The sequence below is a fragment of the Hipposideros armiger genome, unplaced genomic scaffold (assembly GCF_001890085.2).
Source record: "Hipposideros armiger isolate ML-2016 unplaced genomic scaffold, ASM189008v1 scaffold_245, whole genome shotgun sequence".
NCBI classification, from domain to species: domain Eukaryota; kingdom Metazoa; phylum Chordata; class Mammalia; order Chiroptera; family Hipposideridae; genus Hipposideros; species Hipposideros armiger.
Genome location: NW_017731595.1, coordinates 1106820 through 1129671, shown reverse-complemented (window position 1 = coordinate 1129671; position 22852 = coordinate 1106820). Strand labels below are relative to the sequence as shown.

Sequence of the window (22852 nt, the reverse complement as noted above, 5' to 3'; positions counted from 1 at the left end):
CATGGGCCAGTGAAGTAACGTCCTCCACAACTAGACTGAAGAACAAAAGGACAGCAACTTGTCTGTTCCCCTCCCCCAATTCCCCAATAAAATCTTAAAAAAGAAATACAAAAGAATTAAGTTGATAAGAAAATGTAAGGCATTTTGCCATCTCCCACCACCTCATTTCCCCCAATTCGCCTCTTACCTACAAGTGTAGAACATGAAATAACTGACCAAAAGTGATACCAGAACTACTTGAAGTCAAAAAACAACTACAAGGAAGTTCAAATAAGCATTCAGATAAAAGGTACCTTTTGCTGGGTATCTTTCCATGAACACATGTGTGTTGTACATCACTATTCATTTTATTTTTTTTTAACCAACACTGAAAAGATTAACAAGTGAACTTTTCTACTTTATTTTCTCAAACTCTAATGTTTTGTGACCCAAATCAGCTACAACACTAATCTGCTGACAGGAACGTTTTTAATGCTACCATTATTGTTGCACAGTAATAACACAGCACTCATTTCCAGAGAAGTACACTACATTTTATCAGTAGAGAAATAATCATCACTTTATTTTCTTCATATTTTCAACATAACTGCAATAGAAGAAGTCTCAGTATTTACAAGGGCAGGGCTTTGTGTAACTGGTTACCTATGGTATGCTATCTCCTACATCAGCAACTATGGCCCATTTTTTTTTTAAAGATTTTTATTGGGGAATTGGGGGGATGGGAACAGTGCTGGGGAATTGGAAGAAGGGGAACAGACAAGTTACTGTCGTTTTTTGTTCTTCAGTCTAGTTGTGGAGGATGTTGCTTCACTGGCCCAAGTTGACACCATCATTGCGCTCTTCCTGGGTGAGGCAGATCAGTCGCCGGCTTCTGGACAGCCACTCACTGCGGCTGCTGGCCGCTCACGCTGGCTGCCGGCTACACACGGTAGCCCATGGCAACCCACTGCCACAAGGACTGCAGCCTACGCCGTCGCCGGTGACTCATGGCAGCCCAGCTCCAGGTTGAGCTGTTGTTCTGCATCTTAGCTGTAGAGGGCAGCGTCACTGGCCCTCATATGTGGGATCCGAACCGGGGCCCTCTGGTGTCCCAAGCCAGTTCTTAACCAACGCGCCACTCGGCCGGCCCAACTATGGCCCATTTTTAAGTTTTCTACACATACCTCTGAATTTATGACTAATTTATTGTCATCTCACTTATCATAGGATTCTACTCTCTCCTGCACATTGTGGTCTCCTCTAAGTTATGATACCACTGAATCTTTCAAAGGGTTTTTCATAATAACAGTTAAAATTTAAAGGAAGTTGCCACCTAACCACATGAGAAGAGGATAAAAAAAAAATCTTCCAGAGGATAAGAAAAATGATGGCTGCACAGAACAATTCTGTTGTCAGAAAAGGTTGCTGTTGGGATATAAATTCTGACTTTTCTATTGTTATTTTCTGTTCTTTCCCATATTCTGAAAATGTCTTAGCCCCAGAATTTCTAAATACCAATCCTTACCTCCTCTTTCCTTCCTGTTCAATCAAAAAAAAAAAAAAGTCCCTTTACCACACATCATACAAATCTTAAAAACAAACAAACAAAAACAAAAAAAGTGCTTTAAAAGGGCAGGTACAGACTATAGTTGAGTGAAGCAGGCAGTTTTAAGAAAAATACACCCAATAACAGCAATAGACCCTCTGTAAAAGAGAGGGAAATATGAGGGCGGGGACTGCAGCAAATTGGAAAAATGCTGAAACCAACAGAATTCTGAGACATTCAGAAATCAAATATGTCACAGTGCCTTTGGAAGTAGTCTTAAGTATATTCACTTTAAAAGTCGTATACTACAATTGTACTTTGATCACTCACTGATATTAGGATTAGCAGATCAAGTTTGTTAAAAATATGTACTATTTTGTGTGTATAAATGAATAAATTGAGGGGCTTGTTTCTGCGTATCAGAGAAATCTCCATCAACGGCAAACAGTAAAAGTAACTGAATAGAGGTAACTCAAACACGAGGTAAGGACTTCAGGATTGTTTTTTGTTTTTAAACTTATTTTTTTTAACTTATTTATTTTTATTGGGGAACAGTGTGTTTTTGCAGGACCCATCAGCTCCAAGTCAAGTAGTTGTTTCAATCTAATTGTGGAGGGCGCTTCTCAGTGGCCCATGTGGGGATTGAACCAGCAACGGTGTTATGAGCACTGCACTCTAACCAACTGACTTAACCAGCCGCCCCAGGACTTTAAGGTTTTTTAGGAAAGAAAGACAAGGAAAGAGATAAGACAGAATAGACCACATTAAGTATTTTATAGAATCAAAAAGAAAACAAAGATGAAAGGATAAGTGATTAATCAAGGCTGAAACATTCTAGGTACCTAGTTGTCTTCAACTGGGAAACAATAATACATAAGCTGAATATGAGTGAACTGCTACCATCAATTGAAAAGTAGGATTTCTTTAAAATATTAATATCTAATGTAAGATATTGAATAACATTAAACACACATACAAAAATACTTTATTTTCTATATATATGATGGTGGGGACTCACATAAGGAAGTGATTGTTATGCTTACAAATACTCAGATTTACAAATAAAATCTTGGTTCTACAGACAATATTTCATAATTCTCAAACACAAGAAAATGTACTATTTCCTTCCAAATACAAAAAGGAGGTCATCTGCAGAAGCCTGAATAGGCACGGAATCACAGGACTAGATCCTGGGGGTGGCCAAGCCTCTTATGTAAATCTAGGTTTCAAGAGTTTGAGAGGCTCCCGAGTAGATGGATTATAACCTTTAAGGTTCCTTCTAACTCTGTGATGCTATGAAGACAGGAAGTGCTTACTGAGAAACTGCATCGACACTGAGGGAATACAAAAAGTAAGAGTTAAAGCTCCTTGTTACAGTCCCTAACTTGAGAAACTGCTGGACAATAAATTCGATCTTTTACCTATTAATCTTCATCTGATGTTAAATGACTGAGAAAATGTGCTTAACAGGCAAAACCCAGTGCAGTCTTAAATACATATATTGCTTTCCTTTCCAGGCTAATCAATAATGTTGCTAGAGAATAAAAACATGACCTGATCCATTTCTGTGGAAAACACTGAGTTTGGTCAATATTCTCTTTGAAGAACAATCAGAAACAGCTTCCTAAATTGTCCGTAGTTCTGTTCTTCCAAGGAAATCATTCTTTTTTTTTTTTTTAAGATTGTTTTGGGGAATTGGGGGAGGGGAACAGCATTGGAAAATCGGGGAAGGGGAACAGACAAGTTGCTGTCCTTTTGTTCTTCAGTCTAGTTGTGGAGGACGTTGCTTCACTGGCCCATGTTGGTATTATCATTGCGCTCTTCACGAGTGAGGCAGATCGGCTGCCAACCACTGCATGGCCACTCACGGCGGCTCTTGGCAGCTCACACCAGCTGTCAGCCACTGACGCTGGCTGCCAGTCACACATGGTAGCTTATGGCAGCCCACTGCAGCAGGGGCTGCAGCCTACACCATCGCCGGTGACTCACAGCAGCCCAGCTCCAGGTCGAGCTGTTGTTCACCATCTTAGCTGTAGAGAGCGCAGTGTCACTGGCCCATGTGGGATCCGAACTGGGGCCCTGCTGCTCAGAGCTGGTGTCCCAAGCCAGCTCTTAACCAACGCGCCACTGGGCTGGCCCCTAAGGAAATCATTCTACTTTTATAAGTAAAACACAACCTTTTTAAGCAATTAGGAAAATATTAATACTGAAACACTGTTAAGATCATAGAGATATTATAGATCTTATGTATGTATCACAGGGAAAACTACACCTTATTTTTTATGTAAACATCATGTACTGTGTGCAATACTTTTACCATCCATATATGAATATTTTACATACATAAAAAGTTTTGCAAACAATATTGCACATAAAATATAATAAACAGATTCCAGCTTACCATTCTTTTATTCACTTACTGAAGTATTTACTGAGGGCTTATCATAATGCCAGGCATTAGGGACAAGCTATGGGGCAAAACGGGAAATGATCCTTGCCCTCAGAAATCTCCAAATTAACTGGAAACACCAATTCAAATCTTGCCAAACAGAGAAACTGTAGCTTAAGAAGCAAAACTGCAAAATCTCAGAAATTAGCAGTGATCATCCCATTGCCAGGCTCTTCTTTCCAAATGATTCATCCAACTCTGCAGTCAGTCAGTCTTGACTCATCTTTCTCACACCCACTTCTGATCCATCGGCAAATCCTCTACCTCTGAAACACATCCAAGCTGGACCATTTACCACCTCCGTTACTAATGAAGGGGTCCAAGGCACCAACTTCTCTCGCCTGGTCTCTTAAAGATGTCCATGGCATTCACCCTGAACCCTGTGAGTATTTTGCTTTACATTACAGTTGTGATTAAATTAAGAACCTTGAGAAGGGGAGATTATCCTGGATTATCTGGGTGGATCCAATGTAACTATTAATGTCTTTATAAGAGGGAGAGAAGAGTGTCAGAAAGTGAGACAGATTTGAAGATGCTATACTGCTGTCTTTGAAGATGAAGGAAGGGGACACGAATCAAGGAATACAGGTGGCCTCTGGAAGCTGGAAAAGGCAAGGAAATGTATTCTCCCCTAGTGCCTCTACAAGAACACAGCCCTACTGACAACTGGATTTTAGCCTAGTGACATTTCTGACCTACAGAACTGTAAGACAATTTGTGTTGTTTTAAGCCAGTAAATTGGCTGTAATTTTGTACAGTAGCAATAGGAAACTAACACAGCCTCCTAACTAGTTTCTCTGCTTTCACTTTTCCCCTTCTTCCTTTTAGCCTCAAAGCTACAATCCAAATGACCCTTTAAAAATGTAAGTAAGCCACATGAAGTTATCCTTCTGCTCACAATCTTCCAATGGTTTCCCATCTTAGGCAGTTTGGAAACTCAAAGTCTTCACGAGAACCTTACCTCTCTCATGTCATGTGCTAGTTTCCCTATGGTTGATTCCAGCCACACTGCCTCCGTGCTGTTCCTGTCATCATCTAGGCATACTCTAGCATTGCCACGTCTCCCTCTGGCCAAAATCAGTCCCCACATCTCCACTACTCACATCCTTTAGGTCTCCTCTCAAACATTACTTCTCAAGAAGACCTACCCTGAACATTCCATCCAAAATTTCGACCCCAACCCCAACACTTTCTATCTCTTCCCTCCCCTTAACGTTTGTTTCAATATAATATATATCTTACGTTGCCTGCCCGTTTCCAAGAAAGCTACAAGTTCTGCATTGACCACTGCTGCATCCCTGGCAGTAGGGACACTGCCTGGCACATACGTGGTCTGACAATTAAGTGCGCGAACTCATCCTAGCTAGAAGTGCTGCACACCTGATTGCTTAATTGTCAGACCTTAGGCACTTAGTGTTAATTGAATCAATGAACCATGTGAGGACTCTTAAAATGGTAGAGCTGCGATTTAAAAAGAGGAAAGGAAGATAGAAAAATAGGGGGAAAATAACCAAAACCACTAATGAATTATAAGGTAAATGTGATTCTCTTAAACCCTGGCCACATTTAAAACTTAGAACTTGTAGAATTAAACCACACGACTACCGAAAATGAAAACATTCTGGAGACGCAAAAAAAGCTAGTAGGTCATTTTTCAGTAAAGAATGCAACACAAAACGCCAGCCTTTTCTCGGCATTTCTTCCCGAAACACTCGCACCTGCAAACAAACATTTCGATATTCTAAAAAACTGTGGTTCTGACGTAGCAATACTGGAACTAAATCCGTACTCATGAAAGATGGAAATAGAAAGCCACGGAGCCGCCCGCACTCCCCCCACCCCCGGACCATTTTTAGGGCAAAATCCCTCGCAGCTGGGCCCACTGGGGCTAAAGCACGAATTGACCAGGGGGTGGGGGGAGGAAGATGCGGTGCGCGGAGCGCCACCCGCGAAGCCCCGGCCACAAACGCCTTATCTAGCGGCTGGGGCAGCATCGCAGGGATCTGTCAGAGCTGTCTAGGAAGCCAGATTTCTGCGCCTGTCCTTGCGGGAGTAAGAGGACACCGTTCCTCGCAGCAACACCTCAATTAGGAGCCTGCGGTGCGCAAAGCGGCCCCGTACTCCTCATGACACAGACCTGTACACGCTGCAGACCGGGAAAACAGCGGCGCGCTGGCTGCGCGGCTCCACGGCGGGATTTAGCCACTGGAGCCCCGCCCCCAACTTGCCTTCTCCCGACGGCGGGACTGTCCTGCACTCTCGCCTGCGGAGGTCTCGCCAGGGACTGCGGACCGGAGGATCAGTGGGCGGGACAATAGGGAAGGTGGTGCCCAATCCTGGCGGAACTCCGCCCACCTGGCTTTCTGCCGGAACTACATGTCCCATGAGGCTCTGGGCGACCGCAGCTTTCCACCGGAAAGATTTTCGCTGAAGTGGGGGAGGAGCCCAAAAGGGATTGTGGGAGAAAGGCTCTTTCCTTTCCGTCTGGCCGCAGCCATCAGGTAGGCTGTGAAGGGGATACTCGCGATTCCATCCGCCACTGATCTCCCTTCGCCTGGGCCATCCAGGCTCGGGGACCCTGCGTCCTGGGAGGTCCTCCTGCCTGCTGTATGGCGCGAGTTTGATCAAGATGCGGGGCAGCGCGGTTGTGTAGAGGCGGCCCCCGAGGCAGGCTGGGGGATGATGTGATGGCGGCGCGAATTCGAGCTGGGCCCGGAGCGTGAAGGAAAGGGAGGCGTGGGGCTGAGGGACAGGAGGCTGGGCCTAGGGTTTCCTGAAGCGAGCACGGTGGGTTGGGTGGAGTAAGTGCTTTTTCCTAGAGTTAACCGACGGCGGAGGGCAACATCTTCCCCTGTGGTGTCGGCGAGGTCTCGTTGCAGGCCCGGCCCTTGGGGACTCCGCCTGCCGCAGCCATCCGCCCCCTCAGGGCCCAAGTCTAGCTCCATTCATTCATCCAGCAAAAATGTGCCTTGTGCTCCCTTGCGCAGAGGTGACTGAGCGCTGCTTTCTGTGGGCGCATAAGAGGGGGTTGGGCCGGCTATCTCCCCTGCAGCTCGTGCAGAGCCATTTTCCTCAGCGGCTTCCTGGTGGCTGGTGGGGGAACTGAGATGGGCGGGGTCTTCTCATTGTACGTGAAACGGATGTTTTTTTAATACCTCTTAATCTCAAAGGTAAGCCAAGATGGGCGCTTACAAGTACATCCAGGAGCTATGGAGGAAGAAGCAGTCCGATGTCATGCGGTTTCTTCTCCGGGTGCGCTGCTGGCAGTACCGCCAGCTCTCTGCGCTCCACAGGGCCCCCCGCCCCACCCGGCCCGATAAAGCGCGCAGGCTGGGCTACAAGGCCAAGCAAGGTGAGGGGTCTGTGCGTGGGTTCTTGGGTGAAATTATAGTCTCCGGGGAGAGCTGGAAACCAGGGATGAGGAAGAGCTGTCGCCCCAATGTCTTCACACACGGCTTTGGCAGCAGTTGTCTTAAGCGATCAACACAGAAGTGTGGCTAACGTCAAGTACGTTGAAAGATACTGGGTTGTGTTCTTTCTTTAAAGCGAGTCTCAAACTGGTATTAGCTTTGCCTCCATCGGATATATAGTATTTGACTTGTGGTCTGAAATAGATTTGAAGTAGGAACAATAATGACAAGTCATTGAGTCTCCCACTCCTAATACCACTCTAATTTTTGTTTATAGGTTACGTCATATATCGGATTCGTGTGCGCCGCGGTGGCCGCAAACGCCCAGTTCCTAAGGGTGCAACCTATGGCAAGCCCGTCCATCACGGTGTTAACCAGCTAAAGTTTGCTCGAAGCCTTCAGTCTGTTGCAGAGGTAAGTGGTTTTTGAGAAGCATTTGTATTGATCACCTCCTGGAGATGGAGGATTTAAGCAACTTTTCTGATTGATCACTGGTGCCTAGGTGAGCGCTATTGTGTTTAAAATGGGGGTTGTGGTTTTTACTGATCTTGGTAAAGAGTTAGTGTCAAAGCCATTATCATTTATCAGTCTTTGTTACCAATCTGCGTGTGTGTGTGTGTGTGTGTGTGTGAATAGGAAAAGTGTTTTATGATTAGTGTGAACCTTTGGAACCCAAGCTTTTGAAGGGTGGTAAACTGTCTTGAGCACACCTAGGGTGTATAGAAGCTACATTTTTCGTATTGCCAATTTTCTTTGGTCATTTGTAAGTTATCTTTCTAGGTTAGTAAATTAAGCTGTGCTCTGTTGTATAAAAATTTGTGTAAAGCTGTGCTCTATAAAAATTGGCTGACCTCTGTTGCATGAGAAAAAGACAAGATTCCAGAATCCTAAATTCTGTTAGCCAGATATTCTCAACATTCATGCCCTTAGGGAGAGGGTAATATTAGGGCATAGTAAGTTTACCTTATCTCTCTTAATGGTCACAGCCTCAGTCTCTTGTTTAGTGGTGAATTAAAATTCTTCCTTAATTTGCTACCATGGGAAATATGAGGGGCTGATCTTAGGCCTTTTTTCCTCTTCTAGGAGCGAGCTGGACGCCACTGTGGGGCTCTGAGAGTCCTGAATTCTTACTGGGTTGGTGAAGATTCCACGTACAAATTCTTTGAGGTTATCCTCATTGATCCATTCCATAAAGCTATCAGACGGAATCCTGACACCCAGTGGATCACCAAACCGGTCCACAAGCACAGGGAGATGAGAGGGCTGACATCTGCAGGCCGCAAGAGCCGTGGCCTTGGAAAGGGCCACAAGTTCCACCATACTATTGGTGGTTCTCGCCGTGCTGCTTGGAGAAGGCGCAATACTCTCCAGCTCCACCGTTACCGCTAATATGAGTAATGTTTGTAAAATTTTTCCTAATAAACAATTTAGGACAGTCAACGTTTGCTTAAAAGTGTTTAATTTGTCTGTTAAAGCTAGTTGTCTGCAGATTGTTTTCATGAACACATTGTCAAATTATGAAAGTTAAAGTGCAATAATGTTTGAAGACTAAATGATGGTGTATCTTGTTTCTCATAAGGTAAATACGTTTTGTTTTTGCTTTATCTTATTAGGGAGTTGATATGTCAGTGTTTAAAATGCTGTGTGGTATAACAGGTATAAAATAAATTCTGTGAAAGGAGTACAGAACTAGCCATGTAGATTTGTTGGTGCATGTGATGAAACCTACAGCTTTATTGGTAATGCAGTGCTCTGTTGGTTTACTCAAGGGCCTGGTTTTTTTTGGAGTTTGGCAAGGATAGACATTGTAAATTGAATTTTGCTTGGAAATCGTGAAGGATATCCTAATCCATTCTTCAGGATCATGCAGAAAAATGAAAGCTGACTGGGGCTCACATATTCAGATTTAACCCAACATTCTGTTAATATAACTGCTGATTCTGAAAGAAAAGTTTAAAAGAATGCCATCATTAATTTTGCAAGGGGGTTCTCTTAAATGAAACATCCTGGCTAACCTTCACAAAGTTGGCTTGGTCTCCACAATACTATTGAAGTTCACAAAAGGTGGAGGCTCCTGGTTCAATCCCATGTCTCCATGGCTCTATAGAAGACTGAATTTCGTGCAACATAGTAATGGTAATTATACTGGTCTATATTGGAACTGAAGGAAATTGAACATAAAGTAAAAGAGAAGTATTAGCCTTAAGGTCATAATGTTAATTTGTGACCATTATGAACCTTCTAACCACCTTAGAGGAAAAACTGGTTGGCTTTATTGAAAAGCACTTCATTGACTTAGTTTAGTCGGTCTTAAAGTCATCTTGGGTCAACCTAGGTTCATTATTCCCATAAGGCAGGCTACTGGGAAAAGTTGTGCACTTGATGTCAATACAACTTCATGGTTTCCAATCCAACCTTAAGCATTGTGTAGTTATTTTTCATTTCTACTCAAACTACCCTCAAAATCTTTACCTTCCACAAAATTTCCAGGCCGTCAGTTGTGTCCATCTTAATATTAAAGTATAGACTAGTCTCCTGTTTCTCAGAGTGAATTAGAGTGTGTAGGAAATACAGAAGAATTGCCGTAGTTTGATTCCAAAATCTAATTGTTGGTTTCCTTGAACCAATTTTTCTATTTTCTTCTGAGGTCTTAAAAGTCTCAGTTAAATGATTTCCAGAAAACGTAGCAGACTCAAAACCTTGAGACCTAAATTCCTTTCCACTCAAAAATCTTAAACCATCTATTTTGTGTGTAGAGGTTGTTCAACTAAAGGAATAAAGTCTATTAAACTAAAACAAATGGATCTGTTATCTTTTGTCATCTAATACTAAACATGCTTTAGAGCTAGCCAAATACCCTAACCTGCAAAAAGGTATCAAAACGTGATGGCAGAAAGTCAGCAATTTGAGGGAGAGTGAAGTGTGTAGTACTTAGTCATTAGTGTTTTCTCTCTTGGTTCTTTGGCTCCTTGCATGAATTAGAAAAATTAAAGTCTTTTTCACATATTGGGGATGCTAATAACTTGGGAAGGTGAAGGAGGGTTCAAGCTAAAGGTCAGACTTAATCTGTCTCCAGGAAGGGCTTGCTGGTACCATTTTGTGACCCTACAGTTTTTGTCTACAGCAGCTAGAGGGATCCTATAAGTTGTTTTTTTTTAAGATTTTTATTGGGGAATTGGGATGGGAACAGTGCTGGGGAATTGGGGGAAGGGGAACAGACAAGTTGCTGTCCTTTTGTTCTTCAGTCTAGTTGTGGAGGACGTTGGCTTCACTGGCCCAAGTTGGCACCATCATTGCGCTCTTCCTGGGCGAGGCAGATCAGTCGCCGGCTTCTGGACGGCCATTCATGGCAGCTGCTGGCCGCTCAAGCTGGCTGCTGGCTACATACGGTAATCCATGGCAACCCTGCCACTGGGGCTGCAGACTACGCTGTCGCCGGCAACTCATGGCAGCCCAACTCCAGGTCTAGCTGCTGCTCACCATTGTAGTTGTAGAAGGCAGTGTCACTGGCCCTTGTGGGATCCAAACCGGGGCCCTGCTGCTCAGAGCTGGCGTCCCAAGCCAGCTCTTAACCAAAGCGCCACTCGGCCAGCCCTCTGCTCTCAAAATTCCTAATGGTGACTTGATGTAGAATAAGCTCTTGAAATTTCAACTTCATTTTATCCTTTCAATTCTAAGCCTTGATTCCATCTCTAAGTTCTGAAATACCTAAGGGGAATTAGAAGGTATATATTGTATCAGGCCGACTAACTCCTACAGTGACAACCCCCAAATCCCAGTGGCTTAAAATAATAATGGTTTGTTTCTTGCACATACTACATGTTCATTGAGGGTTAGTCATGGTCCTCACTCCAAAAACCAGGCTTTTGGAGTAACCACTATCTGGAACATGGATCATGGCAAAGGGCAAAGAGCATGGTATAGCATGCCCTGGATTTTAGTCCTGATGCTCAGGAGGTTGTCCAAAGCAAGTCCCATGGCGATACTTGAGTTCAAAGGGTGAGGAAATGAAATCTTACATGTGCCTAGAAGGAGCGGGAGAATCAATTATTTGTGAACAGCTCTACTCCATACACTAATCCATTTGATTTTCTTTTGTCCTTGTACACACTTGCAGGATTGTAGAGAACAGTCAGCTTTTGCTGTTTTTAAATTCTCTACGGACAATGCAACCCCCTATTGAGTTGATTCATTTGGCAAAATAGGGTTATTCATACACAACTGTACAAGCAATTTTCCTGCTACTTTATTATGTGACATGGCTTCTTTCCTGTAAACCACACAAATATTTACTGAAAAATATTTCAAAATTGCACTATCTAATATGGTAGCCAGTAGTCTCCTGTGGCTAAATTTAAATACTCATAATTTAAAAGTCAGCTCTTCAGTCACACTAGCCACATTTCAAGTGCTCAATGGCTCCATATGGGCTGCCGTATTGGACAGCACAGAAAACATTCTGACCATCACAGAAAGTTCAATTGACAGTGCAGCTCTAGACCTTGACATTCTTTTCTCCTTTTTGTAGTATTTCCCAGCAGATAAAGATGAAGCATCCGATGTCTGGTATTTCCCACACAAAATGTGTTTGATGTGTAGATTTCCTATCAAAATAGTATTTGGCTACAGATTTTTTTGGTGTATAATTACCACTTTCTTTGTCGGGTTGATACTGGGTTTTTAGAAGTTTTTGACAAAGAGTTTATCCCAACAGTACTGAGTATAAAAGAAGGAAGTGCTACAACACCTTTTCTAACAAAGGTTTTGGTCTAAAAAGACCTTTAGTTTTTCACTGGCTTCAATTTAGCCTGCATCTTTTGCCAAAGTGCTGGAATATCAAAGTTTTATAAATATTCATTATTTGGAGTAAAAACAATTCCTTGGACTTTTCCTGGAAGGATCGAGCTGGCCTGACAACCAGTAGTGAGGTGACATGCCACATGCTACATCTTGACAGTTTTTACCCAGCAACCCTCTCTCCCCACGGCCCCATCATCACCCGCCACTTCAGCCTTGGGCATGTTGGCTGGACATTCAGCTTGTTCATAGATTTTAGCTATTGTTTGTTACTAACGCTGCAGTGAACATCACTATACATACAGTTTTCAACCTATTTTTATATAGGAAAACAAGAAACGGGGTCTTTGTAGGAAATATTGATCAAGTTTCCATTAAGAAATCTGCTGCAGAGGTGGCATAGTTGGCCTGTACCTTTAAAACTCATAATCAAAGCATTCAAATGTAATAAAGCAGCTGGAACACACACTTCGTAACTCTCCAATCCTGGTAAAGGGCAACTCAGCCCCCCTCCCAAAATTGATTAAATCCTTTAATTGGTATGCTATGAACATCTGAACTCGTTTACTTGTGATTCTCATTGTCACTTAAAAAACGGTTCATTATCTGGCAGTCCTAGTTAGTTCAGAAACAGTAATTGATGGGTAAAGTAATTATCAGTCATTTAATCACTAAACTGCTTTCTATGAGACTGTAAACATACTATCCAGGTTCCAGAGATTGATTATTAACTAAGCTAGGAAGATTCACTTATCAGAAAGGAAAATTCAAAACCGATCATCCACATTAAAGAATTCTGTCTGTTGGTGTCTAGTTGGATTCTGTGGGTACAGTCTGTTAGAATCCATTGCTGTCAACACTTCCAGCATTAGTACTTTGATTAGAATGAAAAAATGTGTTAATGCTCTGCCCTCTCCCAATTCAGTAGTTCTCAAATTCATTCATTCTTAGTTTTTGTATGATGTATATTGGTATAATAACTGCTGATAGATTTTCTCCTCTGTCCTCTTTCTACTCTAGTTCTTCCCTCTTATAGTCAGTGAGGCGAAAATTGCAGATACCCAAACTAAGGTCAATAACAAAACCTAGGGACGTGACCAATAAGTGCCAACCCCAAGGATAGAACCCTCCACTGAAGATATTAGCTGTCAACTGGAAAGTTTTCCTAATGTAACCCATCTTACAACAGTAGGAATTAATACGTCTAAGGCCACAATATAATTGATTGCTTTTATGTGATTTGTAAAATACTTCTGAAGTTCCGAAAATGCTTTGAGCAACAACATTACCATTGTTTGAAAATGGTGCCCTTCCTCTCATTACTCTTCATGAATGTCACCAGCTGATAAGGAGTTTATCTGGTTGGGTCCAATATATAATCACAAAGGTTCTTTATATATGAGAGGGAGACAGAAGAACATGAGTATGAGAGAAATGGCAACGTGAGAGGACTTGGTCTGACATTGCTGGCTTTGAAGATGGAAGGGGGAGGACAAGCCAAGGAATGTTAGCAGTTGCTAGAAGCTGGAAAAGGCAAGAAAACATTTTTTTCCTGGAATCTCCAGAAAGGAACACAGCCCTCCTGACACCTTGATTTTAGCCCAGTGAGACCCATTTTGGACTTCTGACCTATAGAACTGTCGGATAATAAATTTGTATTGTGTTAAGCCGCTAAGTTGGTGGAAATTTGTTACAGCAGCCATAGGAAACGAATACAGTATTGTTCGGCTGTCTGCATTCGTCATTCGATCTTACACAAGTTAATTCTCTCTCCCACTCCACACCTATAGAACTCTAGGACTCCTCACTTGTCAGTTTCTTGTGAATCATTCTATGACAGTGGTTCTCAATAGGCGCAATTTTGCCCCCTAGAGGACATTTGGCAATGACTAGAGACATTTTTGGTTGTCACAACCTGCGATTGGCGGGTTTGGGATTGGCATCTAGATGTAGAAGCCAGGGATGCTGCTACATGTCCTATAATGAACAGGACAGCCACCCACAACAAAGAATTATCCAGCCCCAAATGTCAGTAGCATCACTCTTGGGAAAACCCTACTCTACACATATATCAGCAGCTTGTAGAACACATAAGGTTGAGGGATAAGTTCCTGTATCTCGTCCCCTCCCATGCCCCTCTCCTCATTTTTTTTTTTTTGGTCTTGCTTTATTTGTACCATGCATTCTCAAAAGAGTAGGTAATATTGCTCCCAAGGGGGTGATAATTGGTTCTTGAGGGAAAAAAACAAAACATTATTACAATGGTTCGTGGCCTTACAAAACTCACCCTCACCTGACAAAAATCGTATTCCTTAGTACAAGTATACCTTGGAAATATTTTGGATTCGGTTCCAGACCACTGCAATAAAGCGAATCATAATCTTTCTGCTGGTGCTCCACCTGGTGCCTTCAATGTGTAAAAAACATCAGTTAAATGCAATAAATCGAACCATGATAAAACGAGGTATGCCTGCACTTCATTTCATGCATTATGGAGAACTTCATTGATATTTCATTTTTTTCCCTAGGTAGGTGACGATAAAAAAAAAAAATTGAGAAACATTGCTTTACACTAAAGTGTGGCTTTAATGGCTTCCAAAGATGGCCTTCTGATCTTGTTAGGTTTAAGTGGAACTTACCCATAAGCTGTTATGGTAGCTGTGTCGTTTAGCAAAGAACATTAATTAAAACATATTTTTGCAAGCTAGCAAATTCATTTTTAAATTTTCATGCTTACGAATTTTTTAAGTGTACATAAAGATGATGTGCAAAATTACTGTTCAACTGCAAACATAGAGTTTAAGACGTTTTGTCCCTGTTTTTACCTCTTCCTTCATTTTTCCTAGAACAGATCATTAATTTGAAGAAGGAAAATCTAGTATGCCACAGTCATGAATATATAACCACAGGTACTAGAAATGCTAAAATAGAATATTTTTAGTTTCACATCACATAATTTTGTTTTCCGTTAAGCAATACTTGAAAATGGTTTATAAGGTGTATAATAGCAGCCTAATAAATATTTCTATGAGAATGCAATTTTTGGCCTTCTATAATTTATATATTATATTTAAATATTAACAGTGCTTAAAAGAAGTTTCTAAATTTAGCTCAAAGAATGGCAAAGTAATGACCTGAACTTTATATTAGTCCAAAATGGGGAGCGTTTATATGTGTGTGTTTACGATTTGCTCCTTCTTTCCATCATTTACATGTAGAAATGTTTTTCCCATAAAGAAAAACTCAACATCTTCTCACCTTTCCTCACACCCAAACAAAGCACTCCCAACAAACCAAAACCAATCACCAAACGTAATTGTATCCTTATGTTTTGTCAGGGGTATAAAGTAAGAAGGAAGCATGCATCTGAAACAGCTGTGGACCATGCTGTCATAATGACATGTCTCTTGGGATATTGGTTCTTTGAATGATTAAACGGCTCTTCAGTTATTGGAATGATGTCATCCTCTTACAGTTCCTCTGGTTATTTTGCTTTCATACAGCAAATGTGTTAAAAATTTAAGTCCCAGTTTGAACTTTCCTTTATGCTGAGATCAGCCCTGTGTATTGCCTCATTATACTGTGCCTGCAGGGGTAGCACTTCTGGGCAGGCAGCCAGCACTCTGGTCAGCAGGAACTATTTCAGTTCAATTTATAAAGCAAAAGAAAGGGATCCGGTTGACCTATAAAGACCAACTCTGCAAGAATTAATGCTAACCACAGTGATGATTAGTCACAGCTCGCCCATCTTCCTGAGAAAATGAAACATTCTTCATAGATTTTCCCTTCCTCTCCTTTAAATGAAAGCTTCCATTTTTGCTCTCTTGTAAAAAAAAAAAAATCCAGAGACTGTCATTATACTTATTATCTAATAGACATCTATAAAAGATGGCTTAAGGGATCCATGTAATACATGATTTCTAAGTCTTAAAAACATAACAAGGTAAAACAGCAGTGATTGCTGGCCCCACTCCAGTCTAATTCACCCAGTCTTTTCCTTTATACCCTGAAGGTGATCTTAAAGATGTCTCAGTTCTCCAGGTAGTTCTCACATGTTATGCAAACAAAGAGGAACTGTGAAGTCAGCGTTGGAAGACTGGAAGTCAACCTCTCTGCTGCTTACCAAACCTTTTCCATCCCCCAGTCCATAAACTCAAACTAGTTGTGAGCTTTGCCTTTTCTTTCCTCATTTTATTTGATTTTGGTTTTGGCATCTTTATTTGTTCTCTATTGTTTCTGTAACAAGTTACTGCAAATGTAGTGTTATAACACAACGCAAGCTTATTATCTTACAGTTTTGGAGGTCAGAAGTCCAAAATAGGTCTGACTGGGTTGAAACGTAGGTATTGGCAGTGCTGCGTTCCCTTCTGGAGGATCTAGGGGAAAATCTTTTAGTTTGTATTTTCCAGTTTTAGAGGTTGCCCACATTCCTTGTCTTGTGGCCCCCTTTCATCTTCAAAGCCAGCAATGGCTGGCATAGTCTTTCTCAGCCTGCATCATGCTGACACTTACTTTTTTACCCCCTCTTCCACATGTAAGGGACCCTTGTTATTACACTGTGCCCACATGGATAATCCAAAATAATCTCTTTATTTGAAGATCAAGTGATTCACAACCTTAATTCCATCTGTAACCTTAATTCCCCCTTGTCATGTAACATAAGATTATCACAGGTTCTGGGGAATCACGTCACAGAATGTGGACATCTTTGAGGGGCATTATCCTGATCACCACAGTGTCTTTGACTGTCAGGCAGTAATGAAACAACTTAGGTTTCAACCATATTGCTCTCTTCCTTGCTCAGTAAACCTGTTCCTTCTTTTTCATTTAGGCAACTTTGCACAAACTCTGTCTTCCAGGATCTCTTGTATCTTCCTTTCATCTCTATTCTCCTACTTGGCCCTGTTTTCAACTGCCTGCCTCCCCACCATCAGAATGTCTACTTATCATTCAATCACCTCTTTAGTGATGGCATTTCTGATTCTTCTATGTCATTTGTTACATTCCTCTAGCGCAGCTCTTTTTACACATCATTCCTTTATTCATCCATTCCACAAATATTTATTGAGGAATAACTATGTGTCAGGGGCATGGACTATACTAATAAACAAGATGGATAGGGTCCCTGCCTCCATGTTTCCCATATTTTACTAGAGGAGACAATAAACAAGTAAGTGAGTAAAATAATTTCAGATAGTGACAAGGATTGTGGAGCAAGAATGGATAGACATTAAATAGCAATCAGGAAGTCTCTAGAAAGAAATAGAGATAAAACATGGAGAATAAGAAGGAGGTCATGGGACGATCTGAGGGAAAAGCATTCCAGGCTGAAGGAACAGGAAATGTAAAGGCCCTGAGCTGGGAATGAGCTTGGGAGGTTGGAGGAAAGGGTAGGAGACCAGTGAACCCAGAGTGGAGGGACAGTCAGGGAGAGGGGAAGGAGATGAGGTTGGAGACAGAGGCAGGGGCCAGGTCATGTAGGACCTCTAAGGTTCTCAACCTTCCTAATGCCGCAACCCCTTAATACAGTTCCTCATATTGTGGTGACCCCCAGCCATAAAATTATTTTCGTTGCTACTCTATAACTGTAATTTTGCTACTGTTATGAATCATAATGTAAATATCTTTTTGTTTTCTGATGTTCTTAGGCGACCCCTGTGAAAGGGTCGTTTGACCCCCAAAGGGGTCACAACCCACAGGTTGAGAACCACTGCTGAATCTAAGCACTGGGAATATCTTTGGATTTTATTCTATGTGAAATGAAGAGCTATTGGAGGGTTTTTAAGCAGGGAGATAACATAATTTGATTTAGGTTTTAAAAGGTCACTCAGAAGATTGGAGGCAGAGAAACCAATTAGAAGGCTGGATGTCAGGATGGAGAAAACCACGAGGTGGACCAGGGAAGTGGTTAGAGGTGATGGAGCATTGTAATTATCTGCTTACTGGCAAAATAAAAAACATCTACCATATTTGTATTAAATGTATTCAATTTAGCCACTAACGAGCATATTAGGAGGACTGTGTAATTGTCTTTTCTCCCTCAATAGAAGCCCTGGAGTTCCTTGAGGGTAGAGACGGGCATCTTTTCATCCCAAGGGCTTACAGTGGTACCTGGTATATACAAAGTATCTAAAAATGCTCAATGACATATAAACTTGTCACTTCTAGTTATTTGACTTTTATGAAGTAGGACATTTTAACCTGGCATTTACCCCTTTGCTCCATCAGCAGCTTGGATACTTGGTACAAAGTGGAAAAAGACCAATGGAGTAGCCCGGTCATAAACTTTGTACCAATCCTGAAATATCTGAGGGGGAACTTATCACATTTTTTTTTCATGAATTAGACAAAGATGCAGAAACAGACAGGCTTTTTTAAAAAATCAAATTTATAGTAATATTACAGTAAAAATAAAACTGACAATGGTTAAAAACTAAACATGGTAAAATTTGTTGCTGACTCAAAAGTAATAGAATAGATTGCAGCAAAATGAAAATCTGCAAAATTTGATAAGGCAGATAGACTTGGAAGAAATAGGTCCTTGAAAGAAAGCTTAATGGTTGAAGCTCCGATTGGCCAAAAAATTTTTTTTAATTAAAAAATAAAATTGTTTAATGATTCAACTCTTTTTTTAATAAGATTTTGAGGGCGAAGTTTGGTTTTTTTATGAAAATAATTCCAGGAAACCAAAATGAAAATAGGAACTATTTGAATAGTTTAACTTCACCATATACAAAATTGATCATTTATTCATTTAGTCAGCAATACATTATGCAAGTGAAATAGACCTAATGGATTTCTCTAGTTAATACTTTTTTGCTGAAAATTTATCAATGCTAGGATAATTATGATTAGAATGTTTGTATTCATAAATTTGTCAAACAGTCAATTATCTATGGGTTTGAAATGGCTGCCACTAAAAAAATCCTCTGGGTGAAAATATTAAGGCCAAATTGGCAGAATCAAAATGATAAGCCTCAAAAAAGTTTTTAACATAAAAATGAATTTTAATTCATATTTTCAAGTATTTTTATTATACTATTAATAAACATTTTTTGAAGTGTTTCTGAAGATGCACAAAGTAAAAAGAAAAAAATCATCCATAATATCGCCATCAAAACAAAGCCATTGTAAACCTTTGGTATATTCCTCCTTTTAGTGAATAAAAATTTAAAAAATAGTTGTCATAATTTTTCATACTGATTTTTTTTTCACTTAACATTAGGTTATTAACATTTTTACATTATTACCTCATCTTCATAAATACGCCTTTTAGAGGCTGAGGGTAATTTACTCATGTTTGCTTTGGGTTGGCAGTTAAGGATTTGCCAGTTTTGTAGTAATATGTAAACAGCACTATATATTGTTTTGCATAAAGATTTTTCTGTGTTTATGATTATTATGTTAGGCTAGATCCCAAGAAATGGTATTATAGGATCAAAGGACTCATTTTCTTTTAATTTGGAAGAGAGAAAGAGACTGATCAGTAATATCCTGACCAGAAATGACACCAATGAAAAAGCAACTCAAACACCTAATAACAGTTGTAATTCAGCTGCACATATTCTCTACTTACTATCTTGGAAGATTGTGGTGTTTAAGAGAAGTTGGACACTTTTTGTTTTAAAAGTAGTTTTTATTTTCATCAAACTAATAAATTCACATAGTTTAAGAAATCAAATAGCACTACAAAGCTTATGATGAATAACAGTGGTCAGTGGTGTCCTTCCCCATCCTTCAGTCCCTAGCCTTTCTTTTCTTTTCTTTTTTTTTTAGCTAAGCCATCATGCCACCTGTTGGCAGCTCAGAGGCAGCTCAGCTCAGGCCGGGAATTGAACTGCTGTTGCTCAGAGCTCGCACTCTTGAGCGAGCTCATAACCAACTGAGCCACTCGGCCAGCCCTCCTAGCTTTAACTCTTTCAATATTTCCTTCTTGTTTCTAAATGATATCCTAAAAATGTTAGTTCTTTTATTCATAGATTTTAGGCATTATATATTGACTTTCTATTATGGAATATAAGAATTTAAATAACACTTCCCTGTCACACACATCGCTTCTTCTCAGACCTCTCACATGTGTGGTTATACTGGTACACCCACATGCTTGTACACACACACACACACACACACACACACACACACACACACCACGCACATTTCTCTCTATCCTCCTAACTTATGTTACATCACCTTAGTAACTTTCTAAGAAAAAGGTGTCTACAGGGGGAGTTTTTTGAAAACTTACCTGTCTGAAAATGTCTTTATCCTGCTCTTGCACTTAACTGATGGTTTGGCTGCGTTTTGAGATTTATGGTAAAGTATTTTTATCTCAGAATTTTGAAGGCATTCCTTAGGTGTTCAGTGCTGCTGTTGAGAAGTCTGATGATATTCTGATTTCTATTGTTTTGTATGTGATCTGATCTTTCTTTCTGGATGTTTTTATGATCCTCTCTTTATCCCTAATGTTTTGAAATTTCACCAAGACATGGCTTGAAGATAATTTTTTTTTCATTAGTTGTGCAGGAAGCCTGTGAGTATTCTATCTGGAAACCCTTTCATTTAATTCCAGGAAAATTTTCTTGAATTATTATTTTTGAATCATTTTATTTCTGGAACTCCTACTACATCTCTTGGATTAACCTATAAGTTTAAAAAATCGCTTCTAATGCCTTTTTGTTCTGCCCAAATGGTGATTTGCCTTGACTTCTAACTTTTCTAATACTTATTGTCTCTAATTTTCAAGAACTCTTCCTTGTTCTGTGTTCCTTTTTGTAGCATTCTGTTTTCGTGGATGCTCAATCTTCTCTCTCCAATAATAAAGAGTATTTTCTTGCTTTTTGTATTGTTTCTTCGTTTCTATTGTCTTTCCATCATGATAGAATCTTCCCTTAAAAGTCTAGTGTTCCATTGCTGTTTATATTAGAGTGAAGCATTGAAAAGCTTATTAGACATTTTGTGTGTGTGTGTGTGTGTGTGTGTGTGTGTGTGCGCGCACGCGTGTGAGCATGTGTTGTGCACCTCTGGGGAGCCCTGTTGACTATAAAGCTTCCCTTTAAAGTGCTAGGCAGAAACTGCTGCTTCATTTACACAAACTTTCAACCAATCACACTGTTTTCAGTCTCACTACTCACCTTGAACTCAAAGAAAATCTTTTTCCCAGGTATTGATCCTGCCCAAGTGGTGTTTTTTTTTGTTTATCTGCCTGTTTGTTAGGTCCCTGTGACTTCAGGGGAGTCTGGACGATATCTAAACTTTCAATGTGCTTGATCTGCTGATTGCCCCTTGTGTCAGTCATCTATTGCTGAGTAACAGATTACCCTAAAACTTAATAGCTTAAAGCAACATGTATTATCTTACAGTTCTGTGGGTCAGAAATCTGCATGCAGCTTAGCTGAGTTCACTGTTTCAGGGTCCTTCCAAGGCTGCAATTAAGGTGTTGGGTGTGGCTGAAGTTACATCAAGGCTCGACTAGGGGAAGATCCACTTTCAAGTGCTTGTTGGTAGGATCCAGTGGGGCAGCTCACAGCATTGCAGCTTGCAGAGTGAGCAGGTGAGAAGAGCCAGAAAGAGAGAGTATGAGCAAGATATGTCTGCCTTTTATAACATAATCTCAGAAGTGACATCCCATCATTCTTGCCGTATTCTATTTTTAGAAGCAGTTCACAGGTCCAGTTCACACTCAAGGAAAGGAGATTACACAAGGGAGTGAATACCACTCCTGGGTCATTGGGAGACATCTTAGAAGGCTGCCTACCACATCCCTCCAGAGACACTCCTGCTGCAAAGCCTCTGTCTCCTTGGTATAGAGGAGCTGGGCTTCTCAGACTCCACCTTGCATACAAATCACCTGGAGCCCTGGTAAGCATGCAGATTTGAATTCAGCATAGGGTGGGGCTTGAGATTTTGCACTTCTTACTGGCTCCCGGTTGATGCCAACACTGCTGGTCCAGGATGACGCTGTCAACAGTGAGGAAGTAGAAGACCAATGTGCATCTAGGTTTGATCTGAAGAAATGATATTTGGTCTCTCTTCTAAGACTGAGGGGAGACCCATACATAAAAGATCATTGCTAGTCCAAAAACTTACTATGTTAGTAAAAAATTCATAAAGTCTTTGTACTTCCCAAAGCATTGCTTTAAAAAAATGGAATCCAGACATGAAAAATCAGTATGAGAGGAGCAATAGATTGGTGGAGGGGTTTATCACTTTGTGAGGGGTGGGTGATATTACAGTGTTTTGTACACGTAAAACTAATAAAAAAGAAAAAAGAAAAATCAGTATGCAGTCTGTTGGTTATAATGTAAGTGGTAAGGAATTTCTTCCCCAATTTTCTTTTATAGAACTGCATCATGATGAGGAGGAGGAATGAATTTTTATGTGAATTTAGAAGCTAAGAGATGGTCGTGCATAATGACTGAGATTTAAATGACCATCCTATTGTTACCACTATTAAAACATTTTATTTTTCCTCTACAGCCAGAAAGGAGAAGGGTCTAAGCCTTAGAAATAAATTTATTTTTCTAGAATGTTTATAAATAAATCTATAGATAGATAATTAGTAAAGACTCACTGGTGATAAGCATTACCAATTACTGAGAATAGCAGGTTTCTCCTAGAGTTTATGGGCAGAAATAAATCCAGGCCTGAAGGAAGAAGTGAGATCAGAAGCCC

General features: G+C 40.7%; 2 protein-coding genes across 5 annotated transcripts in view; one reads left to right on the top strand and one right to left on the bottom strand.

The window, feature by feature from the left end:
* Window positions 1–6286, bottom strand: part of NKIRAS1 (NFKB inhibitor interacting Ras like 1) — a 32977-nt gene extending 26691 nt beyond the window's left edge. The window contains exon 1 of one of the 2 annotated variants that reach the window (XM_019655747.1): window positions 6112–6286. The gene's annotated coding sequence lies outside the window, so the exon portion shown is untranslated. The remainder of the gene's footprint in view (window positions 1–6111) is intronic. The other variant, XM_019655748.1, reaches the window with a different exon arrangement.
* A 104-nt stretch (window positions 6287–6390) lies between these two features.
* RPL15 (ribosomal protein L15) lies at window positions 6391–9068 on the top strand. Of its 3 annotated transcripts, none has more exons than XM_019655744.1 (4): window positions 6391–6475; window positions 7145–7326; window positions 7662–7798; window positions 8468–8824. In XM_019655744.1, exons 2-4 carry the CDS (start codon window positions 7155–7157, stop codon window positions 8771–8773), a joined length of 615 nt encoding a protein of 204 aa, XP_019511289.1. In that variant the 5' UTR covers window positions 6391–6475; window positions 7145–7154; the 3' UTR covers window positions 8774–8824. The 3 variants fall into 3 exon arrangements, with proteins under 3 accessions (XP_019511289.1, XP_019511290.1, XP_019511291.1); XM_019655745.1 differs by lacking the exon at window positions 6391–6475 and adding an exon at window positions 6512–6581 and having other exon boundaries at window positions 8468–9068; XM_019655746.1 differs by lacking the exon at window positions 6391–6475 and adding an exon at window positions 6939–6963 and having other exon boundaries at window positions 8468–9068.
* Window positions 9069–22852: the final 13784 nt, after the last annotated feature.